The sequence below is a fragment of the Plectropomus leopardus genome, chromosome 4 (assembly GCF_026936395.1).
Source record: "Plectropomus leopardus strain MGB_pleo_1.0 chromosome 4, ASM2693639v1, whole genome shotgun sequence".
Taxonomy (NCBI): Eukaryota; Metazoa; Chordata; class Actinopteri; order Perciformes; family Serranidae; genus Plectropomus; species Plectropomus leopardus.
The window spans coordinates 10,693,358-10,717,830 of NC_142179.1; the positions used below are offsets into that span (position 1 = coordinate 10,693,358).

At 38.2% G+C, this 24,473-nt stretch overlaps 1 protein-coding gene across 1 annotated transcript; it reads right to left on the reverse strand.

The window, feature by feature from the left end:
- On the reverse strand, positions 1-24,102 carry tars1 (threonyl-tRNA synthetase 1). Its single transcript, XM_042488336.2, has 19 exons — positions 23,936-24,102; positions 23,052-23,129; positions 22,219-22,409; positions 20,408-20,531; positions 18,457-18,581; positions 17,553-17,670; positions 17,397-17,461; positions 15,997-16,075; positions 15,618-15,764; positions 14,717-14,815; positions 9,911-10,077; positions 8,908-9,070; positions 5,938-6,075; positions 3,451-3,528; positions 3,264-3,364; positions 2,693-2,797; positions 2,394-2,466; positions 1,193-1,307; positions 1-1,082 (listed from the first exon to the last, which is right to left on the reverse strand). The coding sequence occupies exons 1-19, from the start codon at positions 23,993-23,995 to the stop codon at positions 934-936; spliced, it is 2,175 nt and encodes a 724-aa protein (XP_042344270.1). The 5' UTR covers positions 23,996-24,102; the 3' UTR covers positions 1-933.
- Positions 24,103-24,473: the final 371 nt, after the last annotated feature.

Here is a 24,473-nt window from a genome sequence, read left to right on the forward strand (position 1 = left end):
TAAAGAATAGATTTGTTTAATTATCAAAATTGTAACGCATGTACAATTCCAGTTAAGACAGTGTTACAAACCATTTCTTCATTTATCAATCAGCTGTTTAAAGACCTAATCTTATTGAGAGTCTCAGTGGTATTTCTTAACCAAATTGCCAGGAAAAATATCTTTGTATTGAATGCTTTTGCAAACCATGGGTAAGATACATTTGTACATTGTTTTGTAGCAGATATGTTGAAATTTTATGTACGAAGGTGTGGTTAGGTCTGGGCACAAAAAAGACTTTGTTATAGTTATGAAAAGACTAGTTTTGGCTTTTGTGGTGGCACATAAGCAGGGGCAGGACGGTGAAAGACACCGCAATGTGTCATTAGATACACCTTGTGTCTTTTAAAAAGCCAGCAGTGTTTGGTGCCACAAACTTACCCGTAAAAACGCTGCAAAAGGTTGCCAAAAACAACCGGGTTGTTGGTTCAAATGCGGCATGCAGCTTGGCAGGCGGCTTGCCTCAATATTAGTCATCCAACATCCCTTCCACCTCCAGATGACAAAAATCAGCTTCTGTTGCATCAGTTTAGAGACCTTAATATGAAATATGAACATGTAACATTCATGGTTTGCAAAAAGTAACAAAGAAAACATTTCCTTCTGGCAACTGGGCTGGTATTTCTGTATGAGCAGAGAGAGTAAAGCAGCCACGAGACTTGATAACCGAAATTATGATAATACATTAAAGACACAGATGTGTTCAACACAAAATAGTAAGACACCACAAAAAAAAGACAACTGCAAAAAAAAAAAGATTTAGCAGAGACTAGGCAACATTGTGAGAGTAGTTTTTATCCCTCATCCAAAACCAATTTTAACCACATGGCCCTTTTAAAGTTACCAGACTCAAGGTGCTGTTGAGAGGACAAGCTGACAGAAGAGCGAGAAAGCTCAGAAGTCCTCTTCTGCGTTTCGACTCTTGCAGGTCTTGAGTTGTTTCAAGCGCTCAATGCACTCCTCCACAGTGCGCTCGCCATGGACTTTGTTATCCCGGGTGCGTACGTTCACCGTGTTACTTGTCTTCTCTTTCTCTCCCACCACTTTTCCAAGAAGGGAAACATGCAAAGAAGAAAAAAAATCAATATCAAGACTGACAGCGAGAAAAAGACAGGAACCAGACATAATAGTGAAAGAGTGTGTTGCCACTGACCCAGGATAAAGTTGTACTGCGCCAACTGTGCATTTCTGATCTTTTTGTTCAGAGTGCAGCCGGGGTCGAGATCCACTTCAGTCATGAAGCCGCTGTTGTGGAATTCCTGCTTGACCTGCCGCATTTTTCAGAGACAACCGACGGTTAAAAACAGTTAAGTCCATGCCAGCATGTTTTAAAAGTTCATTAATTTACTTTATAAACTTCCTTAAACTCTGTTTCTCAATTGTGAACCAGCACATTTTGGACAGGTTGTCAGTTTGGCTGTAATGAAGATTATATTCCTGCAGCCACTATTATCACTCTGTGTGAATCGACCTGCTGTCTTTTCCAATTACATTGATATCAGGACAGCAAAAGTGTATTTTACAAATGGGCTTTTTCAGTAAGTGGCAATGCGCTCAACACAAAAAATGATCAAATTCAGGTTCCACAAATTTAACGTGGGTTTTATTTTTGTTGGCCATCAACTGTAATAATACTGTACGTGTTAAAAATAGGTGCAACGTAGCAACAAGCACAAGCAACCAGACAATCAGGTTGTAAACAAGCCAACAGGATAATCAAATGTGTTTGGAAGAGAAAGCAGAGGTGAAGTGTCTGTTAAGAAACCATCCCAATATTTCCTGTGTGCTCTTTTTCAGTTTCTCTAAATAGAGTGCTGATCTGCTTAAATAAGGTTGATTAAAACCTGTATGATTTTCTGGCCACTTGTGTCTTTTGCTCCACTGGACCTGATTTTAACAAAGTAGCCCCATTCTGAGGTCACTTTCATGAGTGAAATGTCATCAGAAATAAGTTGTACTAGAATGGGTTTTTTTGTCTTAAATGTGAAGAAACGTGAACTTAACAAGATCTGACAGAGTTTTCATCAGCCATTTTTTTGTAATATATATATATATATATTTTGTGCTGCTCATGTTCATACTGCACATGTTCATACTGTCTATATCTGGGTATTCATTACATACTGCTAATACTGTGTATGCACAGTGTATTGATATCAGTCCCCTACTGTTAACTATTTATAATACCACTGTGTACATTTCTCTACACTTTACTGTTCTTTACGCTTGTGTTTAGATGCTGACCTGCATATTGTTTTCTCAGTACCTGTAGTCTGTGCCATGACAATAAATCTAAATCTAATCTAACCTTTGGAGTGAGATTGTGGACTAATGTAGCTGTGGTCAGTGGTTACCTTCTGAGCGTACTCCTCACATGTCGGTCCCACGGGTACAACCATCACTTGATTCGGAGAAAGCCACAGTGGCCTGAAACAGAACAGGACACACTGAACTGGTTAGCAGAAAAGCAGGCCAGGTACCTGTGCAAATATTGACACTGCTACAGAAGCATTTTTTTCAAAAATATATTTCTGTTAAGTCAATTTGAAAATCATTAACAGTGCTCAGAGGGAAATACAATAAAACAAAAACATCTGTCTGCAGTCAGCGCCTTCTAGACAAATAAACCTTTTAAAATGGATTATTTACAAACCATTTGCCTCCGTAGTTTTCAGTCAGAATAGCAATCATCCTCTCTACTGATCCCAGGATAGCTCTGTGGATGATCACTGGTCTCTTCTTGTCGTCACCATCATGGCTACAAAATCATATGAAGGAGAGAAAGAAATTAGGAGCTCACAAAAAGAAAAGAACCAAAAAAGAAAAACAACATTGGTCATCTGGAGAAATGAGTATATTGCCATTATTTGGGCTGCACTTAATGATTTTAAAGGCAATTAAAAAAAACAAACAAAACAAAAAAAAAAAAAAATCTATAGCCTCCGGGGCAGACACAAAAGTTTTAGTTCTTCGCGATGATTGCACATCATATAGTTTCATTCAAGCCAGTCCTATTTTCTGCTTTCACATCAGCACTTAAAGTCATCCTATTGGCCATAACATCTATTCATTTCTTAAACATTTCTTGTGAAACTTTGATCTTTGGTGATATTAATTGTATTGAATTTTAAATTCTATAAGACAAATTTGCAGCCACAAAAAATAATGTTCTATTCTTCTACCATTTGACTTTAAAATGTGTATAAATGCAGTAGAACAGTTACCTGACAAAGGTGAGATTAAAGCGGATGGGGAGCTGGAAATCAAGCTGAATTGTGGCGCACTGATGGTACCGGCCGATGGCATCCTTGATCTGAATGTCGATCTGCAAAGAAACGACACAGGCGTTCAGCAGCAACCCTCCTGCTGTTTCACAGTTTAAGTGCATCATTACTGCAGCGCATGGCTCACCTTTGGTCCATAAAAAGCTCCATCACCAGGGTTGAGAACCCACTTCTCCCCAAACTCATTCAAGCTGTTCTCCAGTTGCTGTAAAAACAAACAATTACTGCTCTGTTACAATATCAATGGCTGACCAACACACAAGTAAACAGCTGTGTAAAGCAAAGCTGTATATTTAGACCTGACATTTCCCTCATCTGGAACTAATCACTGAACTGAGAAATGTTAACGTCTCAATAATATTTTATGGGAGTTAATGAGGTGAGGGAAACATGCAGCAAGTTCTGTTCCAGTCACTGTGCCAAGTTTGCGAGGCAATTTTTTTGTGTATATAATTTTCCACCTTTGTGCATGTAAACATTAATCATAAAAAGTCAGAGCTGAATTTAGGAAAAGTTTTTCCCCGGGAAAGTGTCCTGATAGGTCAACAAAACAGCTGTGCAACTTACAAGCTGTTATAATTCTTTTTTTTCTCCACATCTCCAGATTGTAAGCACTTTCCTTTATCAGTTATTGGTAAAGATTAACAATCAATTAATACATTGATTGTTATTTGAAAAAAACATAAAAGGTTTAGTCACTTCAAACAATACCAATACCTCAATCAAAACTCACAGCAACATATTTTATATACTTTGCATTGCATGGACTATCGATTGATCAATTAAATTTCATGTTCGATTAAATTCTTAACAATTAATTGATCATGTTTAATTGTCATCATCCCTACTCCAGATATTTTCCTTTTTGAACTTATATTATCCTCATTTCGACCACTGTGACAAACTCAAGAGGTTTATCATTACAAACAGCTGCAGTGAGTAAGAAGCATCACGATCTCTATCCTGTAGTCTTGAAGTTCTCAACAGACTACAAAGTCTTTAATATTTTATAGATATTGTAGCCATTGGATTGATTGTTAATAAAATAACATGTTAAAAATAACTTCCACCATCATCAATAATGTTCTGCTGCTAGCGGGCAAAAGACGTGCACTGAGGACAGAACAACTATAAACCAGGGACGGAAATTAAAAGGAGCTCTTTAGCGTTTATCAAATACCAGTAGATACTCGTATCTGGCTGCATAATATCTGTCTCATTTACCATACTTATTGAGTTGTCATCTATTGAAGTATGAGTGTGGATACAGTCCCCTGTGGGCCACTGTATGCAATTTGTTGGAACCCCAGACCAAGTAAAATCTTTCTAGAAGGTCATGCATGAGAAAACAGAAGATACATTTTGCCACAAAAAAGGACGAGACAATTAACATGATTAAAACAATCAATGAAGGGAGAGATTACACATGGTTGGGAATGAAAGGAAAAGACCTCTGTGGATAATTGGGCTCCCAAAACAAAACACTTGTAAATGTCTGGATCTTAAATTATAGAGAAGAAGGGTGAGCAAACATTAGGAGGCCCTGGGCTATCTGCCCGTCTCAGACTTGCCAAACAGCATCAGAGAAATACTGATTTGTTCTATGAAACAGCTTTATTGAGTATTTTTACTGCTTAAATCAATTTTGGAGAGGAAGAGACCTCTTAGGATAATTTAGCTCCCGCAAAATATCTCTTCGAGTTCTAACCAGGAGAAGTTTCAGTTGGTTGCACTCTGCAATTTTCACCACTAAATGCCACTAAATCCCCCAAATCTTACGCACTGTTCCTTTAAACAGAGGAAAAACCAAACAAACAACTTTGTGGCAATAATCTAGTGCTGCAATGCACATTGTAGAAGTAATATTTCACTGGTTAAATAAATCATACCTCTAAACAATCAGATTAAGAAAACAACAACCGTCATTTGAAAGAAAATATCACACTGCTCTGAAACTCAATGCATGCTGTGTCAACAGACACCTTTTCATTCATTCAGAACCTTTCAGTAAAGGTTTGCCAGACTAATAAACAATTTTGATTTGCTTCGTATACTTGTGCTACTGATAAAACAATATTAGTGGCATCTTTATCCAACAACTGTCATTTTGTGATTTACAGATTTATCTGTTCGACTTGAAGTCGTCGCAAGAGAGACACCCACTGTGTTTCATCTAATGCTGAAAGCACCAAGCAATAAAGACTCATTATCTCTCGCTCTTGTTATTACTTTGTTCAGGATCGTTTTAACACTACCTGCTGTCTCCCAGAGAAACTTTGAGCTCAACCCAAGATGTAAAATATAGCACGAGTCCACAGAGAGTGAATGTGATTTGACAGCAAAGACAGACAGTGACTGCACTGATGTAGATTCTCTGGAGATGAATGGGCATTTTCTTCCTCTGAATTAATAGCAGCTCTACAGAATAACACATAAAAAAATAGATGTTCTCTGGTGTACAAATCAAACTTGTATTTTGCCGTCTGTGATGTGGCTCACACATTCCCATCTTGATAATAGAACAGGTCAGTATCACAGTTCTCCTGTGACACTGCTGTGACACTGCTGTTCACTCTTTCAGCCATACGAGGGAAACAAGAGGCCTTCGGATTACCTTCTCTGCTTGATCCCAGACGCTCACATCCCCCAGGAACTTCTCTGGTCTTGTGGAGAGGTTGAGTTTGAAAGTGAAGCCAAACACGTCATACACAGTTCGCAGGAAGTTCAGGCAGCCCTTGATCTCCTCCTCAATCTGGAATCAAAAACAAAATGTAAACAATGGGCAATGCATCATTCATGTGGACAAAGCTGTAATTTCATCTATGACTGATTTGGCCCTTATTTGTCCTGTCGTAGACATTTTTTTAATGGAGTGGGGCAAAGGGTCATTAAGGGGAGATGGCAAGTCAGCAGTATGTATCACATGAAAGTGGTCTACATCATCTGAAAGCTGGGAAATTGAAGATTATTTTGAAATGCACCTTGGCACATGGTCAAGTTTTTCTAGTCATCTAGTTAACATTGTGTTTGGTTAGGAACCTATTCAAACTTAATAATTTAAAAGGGTTTAGAGGCTTAGAACATTGTGATGGAGGTATACGATGGCCATTGTCATGCTCTGTCATATCTCACAAGTTGTTGCAGCAATGTGTGGACTGATACCTTTTCTAACACAGAATTTGTGCTTAATATAAGCATTTTTGACCACTTAAAAATTGACAGAAATGGTAGAAAATCGCTTCAAATACTTAATTACCAAGACCTTGTTATCCATGCTGTGATTTTGTCTCACTTCAAAAAAATGGCTACGATGGGAGCTGAAATCAACAAGTGTGAATTTACATTAATACAATTGGGCTTACTGAAACCAAAAGAGTCTCAGCTTTTGAAGTCATCTCCAATTTATGCAATTCTAAGTCTATTTTGGGCCCCAAGAATGCAGAAATATTTAAATACAATAGGCACAAATAATACATTTGTACTGAATGCCAAAAGGTGCTTGGTTTGTGCCCAAAACTGCATGAGGCTGGCACAAAGTGAGAATGTCTGCAAAGGTGATACTTATGGGTACCCATAGGACACATTTTCATTTAAAAATTTTGAGGTAAGAAAATGCCCATTCCAGTTTTTACCTCACCAAATTTTTACCTGAATTTGCAGCAATAATTAAGCTTCTTCCTGTGAAGCAAGAGCTTCAGCCCACTACAGCCTCTGGAGGACAATAATGTTGGCAATTAACAGAGAATTAAGTCATATGATGCAATCATTGGAATATGAGAATAAACTGCTCATTTTATTGGTGAGTATACTTCATGACAGAATATTTCTAATAGCTGTAGTATTAAAATATTAGTACTGAGGGTTAGTCCCAGTAGGGCAATCATGCACTTCCACTACAAGTGACTAACTTGATGTGGAAAAACCTGTGGTACAACAGGGCAGAAAAAGAAGAAGAAAAACAAATTTAAAAGAAACCCCTCAATGTTGGAGGGAAAAGGCTCCCTCATGTCTTATATATGAGCTACCATCTACAAACCCTACAAACTTGAATTTGATAAGTCACAAAAGATAAGACAAACAGAACTTTCCAGCTGCTGCTTAAGTCAAAGTGAAAAATTTAAAGTGAAATAATTTGTCTTCAAAGTGCAATCAAATAATTAACCATCCAATCCAGTACCACTACTGATAAAGAGAAAACAAAATCAGTGGGATCCTGGCTTCAAGTTGCGGTGTTACTACATTAGAACAACAAACTAATTAAGAAATCTCTAATGTCTTCCAAAATCCTGTTTGTGTGCATCGATGTTGGCAGCGCTCCTCTGTGGTGAAAGGACTTAAGATGCAAGTTGCTTCACCAGACTGCAGCAGCCTGTGGAGTCCTCTCACTTAACCTGAGAATGTGACAGACTGTCCGCTGACAACATTACCTGAATTTATTCAATAAACGGTGCCAGCAAGACACTGATTTACTGAGAGCCTTCAAAACTGGGCTTCTTCAAACTGGTAGACATTCTTCTCTACAGAAAGCCACTGCTCAGTAAAGTGTGATAGCTTCCCACTATGTTTACCACTGTGTGCTTGTTTTTTTGTCTCAACATTTTTTTTAAACTTGCTTTGAAGTGTGTTTTCTTAGAAATACATCTGTTGTGTTATTGATTTAAGGTATTGCTGGGAAAATGTGACATTGGTAGAATAAAATCCTGTCTCAAAGAGTATTGCACCGATTTAGCATCGTACTTGTGTGACATTGTCAGACTCATGATGGACAGTTGTGTTTTTAAAAAGCATCAAAATCAATGCAGCAATAGCGGAAATATTGGCTGATTTTATTCCACACATTCTTCCTCCTAATCAAAACCTGGCACCTACATTACCCACAATGCAATTCAACTGCAAGCAGCTCAGTAAATGATTAAGTTATGGTGTGTTATTCTGGATGCAGTTAATGTAGCCTCAAGATGTTGGCCTCAAGCAAGGAGTTCGCCTCAGAGATCTGGTAGCTTTCTGATTTTTTTCATTAATTAATTTTTCATTAATTAATCTGTCCATTGTTTTCTCAATGAATTGTTCTGTCTATAAAATGTCAGAAAATAGTGCTTTGTAATTTACCAGAGCCCATAGTAATGTCTTCAAATGGTATATTTTATCCGACCAACAGTTCAAAAATCCAAAGCTTTTCAGTCTATTGTCATCTATGATACAGGAACCAGGAAGAACCAGGAAACCGGCAAATGTTTGGTTCCGATCAATTATCCAAATAGTTGTGAACTAATTTTCTGTTGATTGTCTGATCAGTTTTTCAGCTCATCATTGCTACTCTAGTTGACACCCCCAGATTATTTTCATTTTCAATTTTGTAGCCTTCAGCAATTAATCAGACATCAGGCATTTCTCTCTGCTTTACACAATTTTTTCATACAGTCACAGTCACATTTGTAAACAGACTTTGATGTGTAAAACTGGTGGAATTAACCATTCAGTGAAGTTTACTGGCTCCACCAGGCAGCTTTTTACATCAGACTTGTATGTCCCCAAAATGTGTGAACTTTCCTGAATCATGTCAATGTATCAGTGCAGGGTTTACCTGGTCCATAGTGCAGAAGATATGAGCATCATCCTGCTGGAAGCGGCGGACACGGGTGAGGCCTGTCAGGGCTCCTGACAGCTCGTTCCTGTGCAGGACGCCAAAGTCGGCCATGCGAAGGGGCAACTCTCTCCAGGAGCGCGGCCGGTGATCAAACATCAGACTACAGCCGAACAGACAGACAGGCATTGTGTAAAAACACACAGATTACAACTGCCTACTCCAACCATGACTTATCAAAATAACCTTAAATTGCTCTACTGCCTTAATACTACTATAAAAGACTGCATTCAATATTTGATTTAACTGACATCCAACACTTTGACAAAATGTGCAAGCTTAATTTCCATTTTAGTCAGCTCTCCAGAGAGGCTGCCAGTGTGGATAACAAAAAGACTGGAAGAGTAAAAAAGAGATAAAAGATTTTAATACAAAGAGCTGCAGCCTGGCTCGTTACACTGCAATGCAGCATTCAGCAGCAAATTGAACTGGGTCACTCAACAACAGAAAACATGGCAAGAGCATCAGTCCATTACAAGTTGAGCAGAACTGGATGACAATCTACCGTAGCAGTGAAATGTGAAGCTATTTCACAAAGAGTGTGTCAGCTCCTGATAATAAACCCTTGTGCAAACTCTTACAAAGCTATTCAAGTGTGATAAAACATTGCTTAATGGCTATCTCCGTTTGCCACAGTACTGTGGTAGATTTTTTTAGATATTAAATTAAATATTGTACCAAGGTTAAACAACTGAGCTCATTAAATGCTACAAACACATTTAGTGCTGGAGAGGAACGAATAGCCTTGCCTCCATCAAACACAGTTTTTTCTCTGATTAGAGGCAAAAACAGACTTTTTTTTTTACACTGAAGCAAGACTTGATATACAGTGTGTAACAGAAGTGGGTGTGTTTTTCTTTACACTTCATGTTCTTTTCGTTTCTCACTAAAATGAACATCATACTTTCACAGAGATCAGAATGTGATAAAATAGAGGCCTTACCAGTGTCCGGGGCAATTCATGGGTTTGAGGGCAAAGATCTCCTTCTCTGCCTCGAAAGAGAACATGTTCTCGCTGTAGTGCTGCCAATGGCCAGAGGTGTGCCACAGCTTGCTGTTGAAGATGTTGGGTGTCACCACTTCCTGGAAACCTCTCTGCCTGTACTCACCCTGCCAAAGACAGAACAAGGGTTTTTGGTTTTTTTTTAAACGAACAATTTACTGATAAAACTCTTTACTAGAGTAGTTACTGGTAGCTCAAGCACCTCAGCTTCATACTGCTCTGTTCATGTCACAACTTCAAACATCTGATTTAAACTGTCAATGCCTGAGGAGTCACTGATAAAAAGTGAATATCTTCTAAAACATTTTAACGCGACAAGCAAAGGCTGAACTTTTAAAAAAGTAAACTACCTCTGAGAATGTTTAAACTGTTGCATCTGCCTGATGAGATTACATGAAGCGTGCTCAGAGACAAAGCCCATCAGCTTGAGGAGGTATATAAGAACATCTTCAACCTGTCCCTGAACCAGGCTACTGTGCCAGCCTGCCTTAAAAGAGCCATAATCGTACCAGTTCCCAAGCAGACCGACACCAGCTTTTTGAATGACTATAAACCAGTGGCACTCATATCCATCATGGCACAGTGCTTTGAAAAAGTGATTTTAAAGTACATAAAAGCCACCTTTCCCCACAACCTGGACCAGCACTAGGGCTGTAATAAATGCCTCTTTTTTAACATTTGAAGCTTCTATTGAGTTTTTCTAAGAATGTTTTCAATGACAATCTAAATTTACGATGTTATTGCCCTTTCCAAAAAGACTCCTCGAAAAAAATCCTCAGTGTTAATAAGAGATTAATAATTCATCAGATTACACAAATTAGTGTATTTCTTAAATCAATAATGAACGAATTCTTTAATGAATGCAAGTAATTACTGTGCTGTAAGATTGTTGCTAGAACACTAAAGAATACAGGTTTTTAACTCATTAACAACAGTTTTTTGACTGCAGTGACTATGTGTTTTTTGAAAGGCTAAACCAACAAACAGGGGTTGAAGCAGAATATTAGATAAAAACATATCAATTTTCGTATTATCAAATCTATCTGACTATATATCTATATGACTTTTAGACTTTACAGTGCTCTGTGAAGCAATCCTACACGGCCACCACTGAAATCTAATACTACGAATGTTGCAATACTAATAATATTAGTGTAGCCTAATATTTATCTACAATTGTGTCAAAATACTGGGGCTTAAACTGGATGAACATACATGCAAAAGAAAATAACAAATCTGCGCAATTCAAATTGTAACAGAGGGGGGCACATGGGAGGATGCTTTTTATACATAGACTACAGCTCTGCATTCAGCACTATTATCCACAACAGGTTAGTCACCAGACTGCTTGCTCTGGGTCTCAGCAACTCCTTTTGTATGTGGATCATGGAGTCCCCACTCAACCGCCCATTGACTGACTCGGTCAAACCTCTCATGACCCTCAGCACCAGTATACTGCAGCTGCATGCTGAGTCCTTTTCTCTATTTTCATCTAGACATATAATTGCCTCCCTACACACCTATCAAACAAAATCATTAAATTTGCAGATGATACAACAGTGGTGGACTGATCTCAAATTGGGACAAAATACCCTACAATTGTATTGTTCTTGTCAACTGTAGCTTAAACCGTTTTAATCCTATTTTGCGTGGCTGTGATGTTTATAAATGTGTTTTTTATCATTGTCTGTTTGATGTAGAGTCTTGTCAAATGAGAATTTCTGTTGCCTTGTGACTGACAATAAAGTTTATCTTATCTCACAGAGATGAAGTCTGCAAACTGGCAGGATGGCGTACAGAAAACAATCAATCACTGAACATGAAAAAAAAGGACTCCTCACAGACGTTAGGAAACACTGTGAGGACTCCTCTCCTCTTATCATCACAAGACTTACAGTACAGAGTTTTCAGCTTCAAGTTTTCAGGATCACACATCACATAGGACCTCACATGGACAATCAACTCCACTGCTATGGTAACAAAGGCTCAGCAGTACCTCTACCTCTACCCTGCCTCTTAGGAGGACCAACCTGTCTGTGAAGCTGCACGTGCCCTTCTACCACTTCTCTACAGGGAGCGTACTGACGTACTGTATTATGGTACGGTATGCCAACTGCTAAGTAGCAGCTACAAGAGCTCCCCAGAGAACCATAAACACAGCCCAGAAAATAATTGGACCTGCCCTCACTGAAAGACATCTTGTGATCACGCTGCCTCCACAGAGCCAGCAGCAATCTGAAGGATGCAACTCACTCCTATCACCATCTCTTTTCTGCTGCCATCTGGAAGGCGCTACAGGGTGTTGAAGACCCACACTTCCAGACTTAAAAACAGCTTCTGCCTCAGAGATATCAATGAACTGAACTTCAAAAAACACAGCCCTGTCACCAACACCTTTGGTCGGGTAGCATTCACATTCGAACCAATAACAGTACCAGTGGCCAAAAGTACCTTTTTTTGGGGTACTTTACTCTCTCTGTAATGACAAAATATAATTTTTGAACAAGCTGCAGGGGTGATGTAGTAGGTTTTTACTTTACTCTGTGCCAGTCAACAAGATATTTTGCTTTTCTGCTTTTCTAATAACATGTTCAGCTTCTGTCTCAGTCTGCTTGTGTGTATGTGTCTGCTTATCTCTTTCAATTGTTAAGACACAACTGACAAGAGTGGAATAAGTACTTAATTTAAAAAACACAATCACAAACAGCAGTGACACCAGGCTACAGACAGAGAAGAACATAAACCAAACACTGAAACTATTGCTGCAGATCAGAAGCCAGACACGGCGCATGCCATCTGAACAGACCATTTTGTTAACATGGACACTGAAAGCAGGTAATGCCAAAAGGTGAGGCCCAGATGTGAAGGAGAAGAAGAAGACACACTGTATTTATCCCAGAAGGGAAATTCAATTTCTTTTTCACTATGTTGTCATATCTCACAAGTTGTCCGAAGAGGCCCGAAATACACACATGCACAAACAGGACCTATATGCATGCATTAAGCGGAGAGATGTCAGAGTGAAGGGGGCTGCCCATGGTCAGGCACCAGGAGCAGCTGGGGGTTCAGTGCCTTGCTCAAGGGCACCTCGTCAGTGCCCAGGAGGTGAACTGGCCTCTCCAACCTGGTAGCTGGAGAGGCCAGTCCAAGCCAAGTCCCTCGGGACTGAGCTACTGCCGCCCTGCTCATAAGTAGCAAAATTCAGCCACAATTCATTAAACATAAATCCATACTTCCAAAATAATTCGATCAGTACCCTTGCAAAAGTACCAACTTTAGTTACCAACTCCAAAACCACAACCACCCTCCCAAATATTATCATAATACTCCGCGCCATAGGAATAACAATTAGAATAGTATTTTCTATACAAATGAGGAAATGTGAAAAAATCCTTTATAACTTGCAATAATACTTCCATAAATGTGAACTGATGGATAGAATATTTTTTTTGAAGGTGAAACAGCATTTGGCACAATGTTAAAACAGCTGCTTCTGAGATGCCACTTTTTATAACATCTTTCTTCTATTACTATTATTATTATCTGGCAGGTACACATATGTGAGTGTGGGTGTCAGTGTGTGTACATGTGTGGAATATTAATGTATCCATTTCAGGAGCAGCACAGATTTTGTTGTATATTGTGCAATGAGAAAAAAGGGATTCTATTCTATATAAACAACCCAGTTTGTTTGCACATTCTGAAGAGGACTTCCGGTGAGCTGAAAGGAAACATTTTTATTGTGCTTTAATGCACCTTGAGTTGGCCTGTTTTATCTGCTATAACTTTAAAATTCAAAACAGAAAGCTGATGGCAACAATAAAATAAAATGGGGTAATTTATTTTGAATCCCGACAGTCATATACCCAGAAAATGTTTGAATGCTTTAGGTGTTTTGCTGCCTGTACAGGCAGGGCTGTTTAATAAACACATCTCATTACTCCTCAGTCAGAAATCTATTTTACCACATCAAAGTGAAATTGCTTCCAATGTGCACTGCATTATGACGGTGCTGACTGAAAACCAAGAAAGTATTTTAAATCAGATCGATTTTGTGGCTCTTTATAAGAAAACAGGTGCAATGAAGCTCTTTTTTCCAATGCTGTCAATCACATCTGTTTTACATGTTTCAATTTATTCCAAATAATAGTAATAACAATAAGCTATTTTGAGATTCGTAAATAAGTTTGCTCATTGTGGAGTTAACCTTTGAACACAAAGTTTTTCTATTACCTGCTAAAAATGAGAAATGGCCTATTGAGAGAGCATAAATTTGGTTTGTCAACATCTATTTACTGCATTGTTGCTGTGGGATAAGAGCTCACGGACATAAATTTGCATTTTATTGTATCTGCGAGCACATGTTCAGGTTTTAAAATTAATTTCTTTTATATGCACAGCCCCAAGGTTTTAAGCCTTTATTTATTAGCCCTTAATTTATCAGTTTCAGGACCATAACATAAAGCTGTAACTTCAACATATGACCAATCCTTCCCTGTGCCTCTGTTTAAAAGAAAATGATGCTTAAAGAGATTTAAAATTGCAGCAATACATCTTGTGAATACGTATATAAAGCCATTATTATTGCACAGGCCAACTCAAGATCCAAATCTGTTCCTTCCATCTCCCCAGGTCTCAATGCCAATTTAAACTTTCTGATTCATAACCTCTGTCTTTTCTTATGTCAAAAAGTTTAGAGTGAGATCACAGCAATTACCCACTGTGGGTCAGACCGCTTTGACTTACTCTGATGAACTCAATCAGGGTGTTGTAGATGAAGGCCCCCTTAGGCAGGAAGAAGCAGCTCCCTGGACTCAGGTCATGGAAGAAGAACAGGTCCTGCTCCTGAATAATAAAAAAGGTTTGTTAGTACGATGAAAAAAAATTCAAAACAGAGCCATCACTCAGGCAAAACTCCCTTCACAAATAATGCAAGAGTTGATCACTTATTTAACTGCATTCAGGGTTTGTCTGACAATGCACGTAATTTCTTGCTCAGACAGCTTCTCTGCACCTGTTTTTGAAAGAATGGCATCAACACACTCACCCTGACTTGTCAATACCCTGTCAACAAGATTTGTTTATTCATTATATGGCAATAAGTATAGCCTTACAGTTTAATAAAACTATTCCAAAGATTGTGAAGAGCATCTAATAAGTGTTGCCTCACATCATGGGTTAATTTTGTGACTCAAAAAAGGGGTCATGGTTTTTTTTTTTTAAACAAAGCCATTCTCAGTATTTCTTTCTAGATTGATATTTAAATGAAAACAATCACTTTAACTGCCAACTTTAACAATTCACAAAGTAACTGATACTTTCTGTAGCATTTGCTTAACATACAAAAGCAGAAAATGTGCTTTTCTGGTTGTAGATTAATAGTTTTTGTTACTATACTACTGCAAATGCACCAGGTGTACTATATTTTCACACATTCAGAAATGGCTTTGAGAAGGCTGTTGAAAAGATGTGACTTTAGACCCAAATCAAAACCAATCCTGGCTGTTATACATTAGAAGAATTCTACCTGTATTTCATAACAAACTGCAAATAACCTTCCTTTGAGTAAAACCTGGAGGAGACTATTTTAAAATTACTATGGAGACAAGCTCTTTTTCTAAGAGCTTCTTCACATTTCAGTTCATACCCGGCCCAGTTTGCGGTGATCTCTGTTCTTGGCCTCCTCCTGAAACTTCTCCCACTCTTTGAGCATTTTGGGGTCAGGGAAGGAGATTCCATAGATCCTCTGGAGGGTTTCCATGTCCGCCTTTCCCTCCCAGTATGTAGATGAATTCTAGCACACCACAAAGGGAATATGTTAACTTTCATCAGTCTTTTAGGTCCTTCAAACCCCTTGAGAATAAAACATAAGGTAGCTCTACAAATGGGGACAAATGTGCTTACTGCAGACATTCAGGGCACAGTCTACAGAACCTGAAGTCCTACCTGGTTTAATCAACAATGAATCCACATATACACTGACATCAGGTTTACTGTGTGTAAAGCACAGAGAAAAAAAGGCTCACCTTGTGGATCTTAAGTGCCTTGATTTTCCCTGTATGTCTCACATGGGGCCCACGACACAAGTCAATTAAGGGACCACACCTGAAACGCAAAATGTTTGAAAGTGTTGAGCATTTTTTTTAGAATACTGAATAAAATACTAAATGAAAACGGTTGTTTGTGGAACATTGTAAGCTAGAAATACTCCACATATGCACTGTTTTTGTTGTTGGTTTCAAATCCCATAAATAAACCAAAACCAAGGATTCAATCTTCACTCTGTCAGTGCATTCTTAATTCCTGAAGCTGTCTATGACACTCGGCTCCAAGCTAAATGCTTTCTAAAGAAATGAATCTTAAAAACACAAATATATGATATAATTCTATAATTAAAAATTTATAATTTTCTAAGTAAAACTGGGCACTAGGTTTTAAAAAAAAACTTTACCCAAATATGGTGCATTTGTTAGAGGATATTTTTGGTTGCAAATTTGGTGCCTTGGTGTGTGTTTACCACTGCACAACAGTGTAGGTGGGACTGAATCAAAACATAACACATTGCTTATGTTTATAGAAATGAGGGAGGCCTTCGACACAGAGAAATAAGCTTTATCTGGCTTTGGCAACACCGACGATACTTGTCAGTGAGCTAGATTCATTCCTGGTTTTAGTCTTTTAAAAGGATTTGTTAACATAACAAAATATAAAATATCACCAGAATTACAGTTGATTCAATAAACTGTGTCACATTGCACTACACATAACCTCATTTGGACAATCAGTCGTCTCGGATAAAGGAGCAAACTGTGTACCAACTAAATTGAAAATGCAACACATCTTTAATGTTTTCAATAAAGATATTGTGTTTAGCAAAGTGAGATATCTACTTAAAATCTTATTGTCAGCTTGTAAAAGGGCCATTACGGAGTAATGCAGTAGTACACGGTAGAACATCAAAACCTCAAACATAAGGTGGATGAAGTGTCAAGAGTAGCAATGTTGAAATAAGTCACAGGACTTTATTAGTCACAGGATTTAATATGTTTTGTAAAACAGGACAATCCAGATCGCTTCTTTTTTTTCTCATTATGTATGTGAGAAACAATGTTGCTGTTTTTTGCCATGATATAATATTCATGGCAAAAAACAGCAACATTGTTTCCACATATTATACCCCTGTAGACACACCTGTATTTGGTGTTTTGTGTATGTATTTGTGAATGCACTCTTCCTTTTTCCCTGTCAACTACTAAAATAGCTTCCTGCAGTAAATTTGTGTTTTGCTACAAACACTAAACACCCTGCATCTTTTCCATATGCATAAATGCAGGTTACACATGCAAACGTGATGTCCATGTCAAACTAAATAACTAACTAGCATTTAAAGGATAAAACCTTTTAAATGCACAGGGCCTGGACTCACCTGTAAACTGTGGTGGTGGGAGTGGTAACCTTCTCATTCAAAATGCGGCACTTAAACTTGTTGTACTGTCAAGGAGAAAAAGAAGTTTCAGAGTTTTGCTCCTTGGTAAATGTTCTTTATTTTTGTTTTGTGAGTGTGTTTTTTGTTTTCAGATACCTTGAACATTTCCAACAGAGTTTCCTTCTTTATCTCCAGCCTCTCAAACGGCTGCTTCTCCTTGATAATTTTCTTGCACAAGGTCTCCAGACATGGGAAGTCATTGCTCGATACGCCCCTGTCCCATGCATCAAAAGAGAAACACAACATGCAAGCACATTACATCTAATGCCAATGACAATGACTGTCTGTACTTAGTCTCACATTAATATGCAAAGTGCAGTTGATGCTAAATTTAGTCTGCCAGTGTTTCTAGAGGGCACCATGGATGTGACCAGACAATAAGCCATGTAGCCGTGCCTTTTGTTCACCAATGTAATTCTTTGACTTCCAGAAACTGATAACCTCAGCCAAGCATAGGCAAATAGTTGAAAGTCCTTGGCTTTAGGGCTGGAGCAATGTCAAAACATCCTTGCAAAAAAAACGTTTCCAAGAATGCCATTAGCATAAAATGACTTCATTAAAGAGGTTGTAGAATTAATTAGACAGCACTCCTCACGCTCTCCTGCAGCCTGAAGCAGGGAGAAATGCATCTGTTCCAGGGAAAGGTCAAGTGAAAAAGTTGTTTACGAAGAAGAAGTGTTCAAATTTCTGAGAGTGTCTCAACACACTTTGAAAGCGTCACACATATAACCTCTAGTTTTGTGTTTTGAATAGAGTTGCTTTTAGGCTTCCAATCCTGTGCAGATATACAAAGATGTCATTTCAAATGCACACCCATGAAAAATCAGGCTTGACAGCATTAGTGTCATTACAATCAACCTGTTTTGTGTTTGTCACAGGTCTCTTCCAGTAAACCAGACTGACAAGCTGCTAAGCCTTGAAGTACACATCAAAATAACACTGAGAGCAGGCTAACAATAATTATACAGACAAATCTGAACTCAAAGCCTGTGTAACTCACTCATTGCTCTCCAGGAACATGTCGTAGTAGAAGCCATTCTCGATGGGGGGACCGTAGCAGAGGCAGCCTCCGTACACCTTCTCCATGGCTTCACCCAGGATGTGAGCACTGGAGTGCCAGTAAACCTAAAGAACATACAAAAAAACGGCATCATTTTTTAAGAATGAAAAGTATGACTTTGCTAAAAAAATAAATAAATAAAAAAAATAAAGATTGTTGACCTTCATCGCACAACCATTTATATGCTGCAGACCTTGTTGAAGCCCGTAAGGACATTTTAACCATTTAACCTGTGTAAGGCCTCTTCTTCTAGATGGTAACAATACAAAACATGTAGAAAATCTAAAAGATATGCGACAAAACCTATTGACAAATGGTACCAGTCGACTTTGGAATCTCCTAGGTACTTAAAAATGTCAACTGACAAATGGCTCTTCTTCAGGTAAAATATTCAGTACCTTGTGTAGACAATGAAGTTGAAATTGGGCTTATAATTTAAGAATGAGTCTCATTATTCCCTCTCAGAGATCAGTTCCTGCCACTTTTATGATAGTACATGATTAGTGCAGTATTTTACATTCTCACGTCTCCTCTTAATGTCTTTGTGTCTCGGACAGTGGCTGCATCACAGAGCTTTGAGGTTTATTATTGATTGTAAACCTCTCATTCATCACTTTAACCTTGCCTGCCCTAACTACATATCAATAAGGTTGAATGAACTCTGCAAGATGTTGTGTAAGGGTGGGAAGCAATCGACAGATTTGTTAAAGATATACTATGCAGCATTTCCAGACAATGTATGCACTCACAGAAAAGTATTTTTCTCAGTCATCACTTATGACCCAATGAAAGTGTTTAGTGGTGTATTTATTTGCAGAGACTCTGCCTTGTGCCTAGATTGTCTCACTTTCTGTGTGTACCCCCTAGCACGCAGGTGAGATCAGGGCTTTATAAAAAGATAAAGAGACCAGGTGCCACAGATCATAAGCATCAGGCATTCAAGAGATGCAGCATCAAAACAAAAACAAAAAAACACAAATATAGCATCATGAAATGCCAAATATGGATCAATTTGGAGTTTGCTTTAAAATCACTGAAAACTAATAAAATCTAAGAAAATTAACACTTTTACTTGTGATATGATTATTCATAACCTTGGCATTTCATGTCTCAAAAACTATAAAGAAAAAACTATTAATACTTAGTTTTAATGGTGGAAAATATTAACAATTGTTGGAATTTGTACACCATGTAGGAGTGTAATCTATATGACACAGACATAAAGTTAGTACAATTAGAAAGCAATTCAGATAAACCGAATGTCAATGACATTGCTATTATGTCAGACATACTTTCAAAGGCTTTCTCAGAAATAATGTTGGCAGGTGAGTACAGTTTCAGGTGCTAAAAAAGTGGCTGCCGAAAATGAATGAATGAGTGGATATAAAGATATTATCCCTGATCAGAATAAAAAACTAACAATAAAAAACCCACTCACAACAAGATAATCACAGTGAATTTCCATTACCCGGAAAATTTTGATTATCGTGTCCAGCAACATTAACAGAGATTGCTCGGCAAGCAACAATAAAACAGATGTTGCAAATACAGGCTGCATATGCACCAATCTCCAAAAACTCAAATAATTAATGAATCAAGAATTGGCATAATTTATACTGAAAGATATGATACAATTTTAAACAGTTTATCTGTGAGGCAATGGAAATATTTTTCTTTTACCAAAATGGAATGTAAAGTGATTCCAGTATGGTTTGGTGCTAATTTAAGAGTTTTACACATATTTACAATTATTACAATTATTTTGGCAAGGATAATTGTAACATGAAATTTTCATAGTGTCCAGTGCCTATGATATTCCCTGAATACATATGTAGGGGAAAAAAAAAACAAATATATGCACTGTGTCAGACCAGGGATGAGGTGGACTTACAGCTTGGGCCTCCTCATCATCAAACTTGAGCAACTCGAGGCTGCAGTCGTCCTCCAAAGGTCTGTCCAGGTCCCACACACCTTTGTTCACTTTCGCAATCACTGTGTTGTCTGCAAGGCCTTGACTGGACGCAAAACAGAAAAATATTCCATATCAAATGAATGTGCAGTTGTACAAAAACATAAATTATACTATAACATGTACTGGGAAAAAAACCCAATATGGTCAAAAGAGATCAAACAAAACATCTTCTGTTACATCTCCTTCAATCCCACTGGTCTAAGGGGTTTGTTGGTTTGACAGATTTATATCCTGTACTCTCTGAGGAGATAATGGGATGCTGCTTACAGTGCAGCGTCACACCATTTAAGTCCCCCTGCCCATGCTTTTGAAATAACAATACACATACAAAACTACCCCACTATACAATGGGAATTTTAGTAGGGATGCACAATAATATTGGCATGTAATCGGTATTGGCCTATATTGGCTTTAAAATGAAATATCTGTACTGCTGACTTCTGCCAATACATAAAACTGATATTTTTTTGTCAGTCAGCATGTATAAAACATCAATGAGGTATTTTTCTTATTTTGTACAACAAATGAACTTTACATACACTGAAAAGCATTGTATTTTATACTTCCATCTGCTGGTGGACCACCACAATATGAGTATGCATAATATGTTAATCCCACTACATAAGAGACTTGATGATCACTAAAATTTGGTGGGAAAAAAAGTGTATATACTGACATCAGTATCGGCTATCAGCCAAATAAGTTGTCATATATCGGCATATCAAATATCTGCAAAAAATCCAATATTGTGTATCCCTAAATTTTAGGACCTAAAAAACAGACTTATGGGCCATAGAAGGTTAAAAAACACCAGCCAAACACACCAATGTGCTCTTCGCATCTTAAAGAGGCCCTATTGTGCTCATTTTCTGGATCATGTTTGTATTTTGGGGGTCTACTAGAATAGGTTTACGTGCTCTAATGTTCCAAAAACACATAACGTGTCTCATAATGCCCTTTGCTGCAGCACCTCTGTATGAAACAGTCTGTCTGAGCTTATGTCCCGCCTCCCAAGAAGCCCAGTCTGCTCTGATTGGTCAGCTGGCTCTCTCTATGCACAATTTAATCTATTTGTGACATTGTGATGTCACCAAGCTGTCTTTTGAGGGAAAGCGCTCCCTTTGGCTTGGACTTCGGGCTTTATTACTAAGGAGACCTTTTACAAGCACAAAAACGCTACACAAAACAATTAAGAAAAGGGAAAAACCCAAAAAGCATATTAGATCCCCTTTAAAGAAAACTAAGAAGTGGGGCGGGAACTCTCAAAACAATAGTGATAGAGCTGCTTACATTTCCCTCCCATGTTTACTGAGTGGTCTGGTCATGTGAACGTTGGCTATCAACACGTTATCTTAGCAAACACAGTCTTAACCCCAGTTGTGTATTGAACCATGCTGGTGGGGAGATTGTTCTCAGACTATCCAATGGCAAAGTTTCCACTACTTTTTTAACACTAATGAGTTTTTTTGTCAGGGTATTTTCTTGTCTTCAGTGGACAGTCTTAGGTTGGCAGGTGTCACTTCTAATTACTGTTTTCATAGCGTGGGTGTTGTGAAGCCTTTTGAAACTGTAACACTGATTACAGGCTCTATAAATAAACTTGACAGCTAATCTTTGAAAATTAAAATCCTGAAGCTCCCTTGAGGTTTTCCATCTTTTTTTTGTGCTAAATGAGAGCAAGGTGTCACATTATCAAGTAACAGTTACAGCGATCCTATCATCACACTGACCTGATTCCACAGGCCACCTGGTACGGTGTGGTCTTCCAGGACTCAGCATCCACCACCTTTCCATCAGGAAGAGTTACCTTGATGGGTCGACTATTGTTCGCAGCCCTTTCTGCCATTAGAGCTTCATGCTCAGCTTTGAGCTTATTGTACAAAGTAAGACGCTCATCAATGTACTGGGGTGGTGGCATCAGCTAAACAGAAACAAAAAAAAAGGTGTGAATACATAGAAGATGGTGTAAAATGCTGCCACAGTGTATTACTTCTTCTTGGTGTGCATCAGCACAATTCATTTATGTCCTTAATGAAAAGCATCAATTGCTGATGGTCTTAGTCAACTGCACATCCATCTATGTTCAGCAACGCATTGCAGGAGGTTGAGAGGAAATATAGTTAGAAAATACAATAACCTGACTTTTTTATCCATCCATTATCTTTTAATCTTCTCATCTTGCTTCAACTTTTATTTGGTGGAATTACAGAAGAAATATCAGGACAAAACAGTGAGAGCAATAAGACACACCAGCACTGTACATGGTCTGTAGTATAATGAGACTGAAAGCATTTCAGTGTTATTTCACTGTTTCAGTTTTACCTGTTATTAATGGCACTTAGAAATCTGTGCATTGTTTTAGCACCTTTAATGTTTTGACTGTACTAGCAATTGATAAAAAACCTCCACAACCATGACACTAATGTGTGGCTGCTTAGAAATTCGTGAGCATGCAGACAGATATCTCCACAAATACTACATTATTTAAGTTCATGTGAAACAAAACATTATTATGATGTCTAATTATAGCATCTACATTCTTTCTGATGCTTTTGAAACTCACCTCTGTCCTGCCTCCAGAATCGCCAGCAGCACTTTTAGCTTTCTTCTTTCCTCCATCTTTTCCGCTTTCAGCTCCCCCCTATGCAAAATCACACTAGGATGAAGCTGGTTCAGACACAACTACATGAATGCAACTTACACAGTATTTACAAACAGATGTGAGACGTACACACCTACACAATGCTTGACATAGCAACAACACACACTTCTAAAAATACCCATTAAACACATTAACACTATACAAAAATCTATTATTTTAAAGGGAACTTCCTTATTGGTAGTTACATAGCTATTGGTACAGAGCAGTTAGAATATGACAGACGACATTTCATAAAAAGTTCTGGGGCAAATCCAGCATACAAGTGGACCAGCGACCTCCAAGTTGCAACGCACACTAGGGTTATTATTAGACATTTGTGGGAGTACAGACAAGACTTAGAGAGTTTTGTATGAAAATATTCCGCTCGGTCCATTTGGTGAATGCCGATTTGAAAATGAAACATAAATGACTTGTGCAAGGCCATGACAGTTATTCAAACACGTGTAAAAGCCTCGCGATAAGCAGTGAAATATTCAATTGACGGAACTTTGAATGGCGTAAGGCACCCGAGCTAATGGTATACGTGTAGCTAGCTGTACTCGCCGCTTAGTGGCAATAAGTCACAGTTTTTAAACGTCAAAACAGATTGATACAAACATGAAAGTAACGCTTCTTATATATTTGTCAGTGACATTACAAGTAAAGCTAACAAAAAAAAGCTTGCTAGCCACAAAGTTAGCACCGAGTTTTCGGATGCTGAGTGACAGTTTAAATCTGACCACAGGCTAGCTGCTAGCTGGCTAATGCGACCTAAATGTAGCCGGTTACGAGACTAAAGGTATTACCTTTTTCTTTTCGTCCACCTGCAATTCGCTCATTTTCTCCACCACAGTCTCGTCAGCCATAACGAGGGAAAAGTTACCTCACTTTGAACGACAACTTTCGAAAGTCCGGGCAATGAGTACAGCAGGCAGTCAGGAAGCCGGTGAGGGGTGATGACGTATCCGGATATTGCGATTCTGATGCAATATTACCATGAAAATGACTAACATTACCGAAATGGGCGGTGCTTGTATGTTAGTGGATAACACTAGTCATTATGATTAACTATATATGTGTGTGTGTGTAAGTTTTTAAAAATCAAGGAAATGATCTGGAAAAAGTGCTTGAAAATTGCCTTTTTTCTCATATTTCTGAAAGAAACCACACCAATTTGCTCAGGGTTCAAAAGTTTACTGGGAAAGGCATCTGAAAGCAGCCCAAAAAAAGTGATGTTGCTCCAGATTTCCAAGTTTTTGACATCACTTTTCCAATTCTTATGTTAAAATAATAGACTATTTTCTTCTTTTAAAAGTAATGGCAGTAGCCTTATTGGTAGGTATC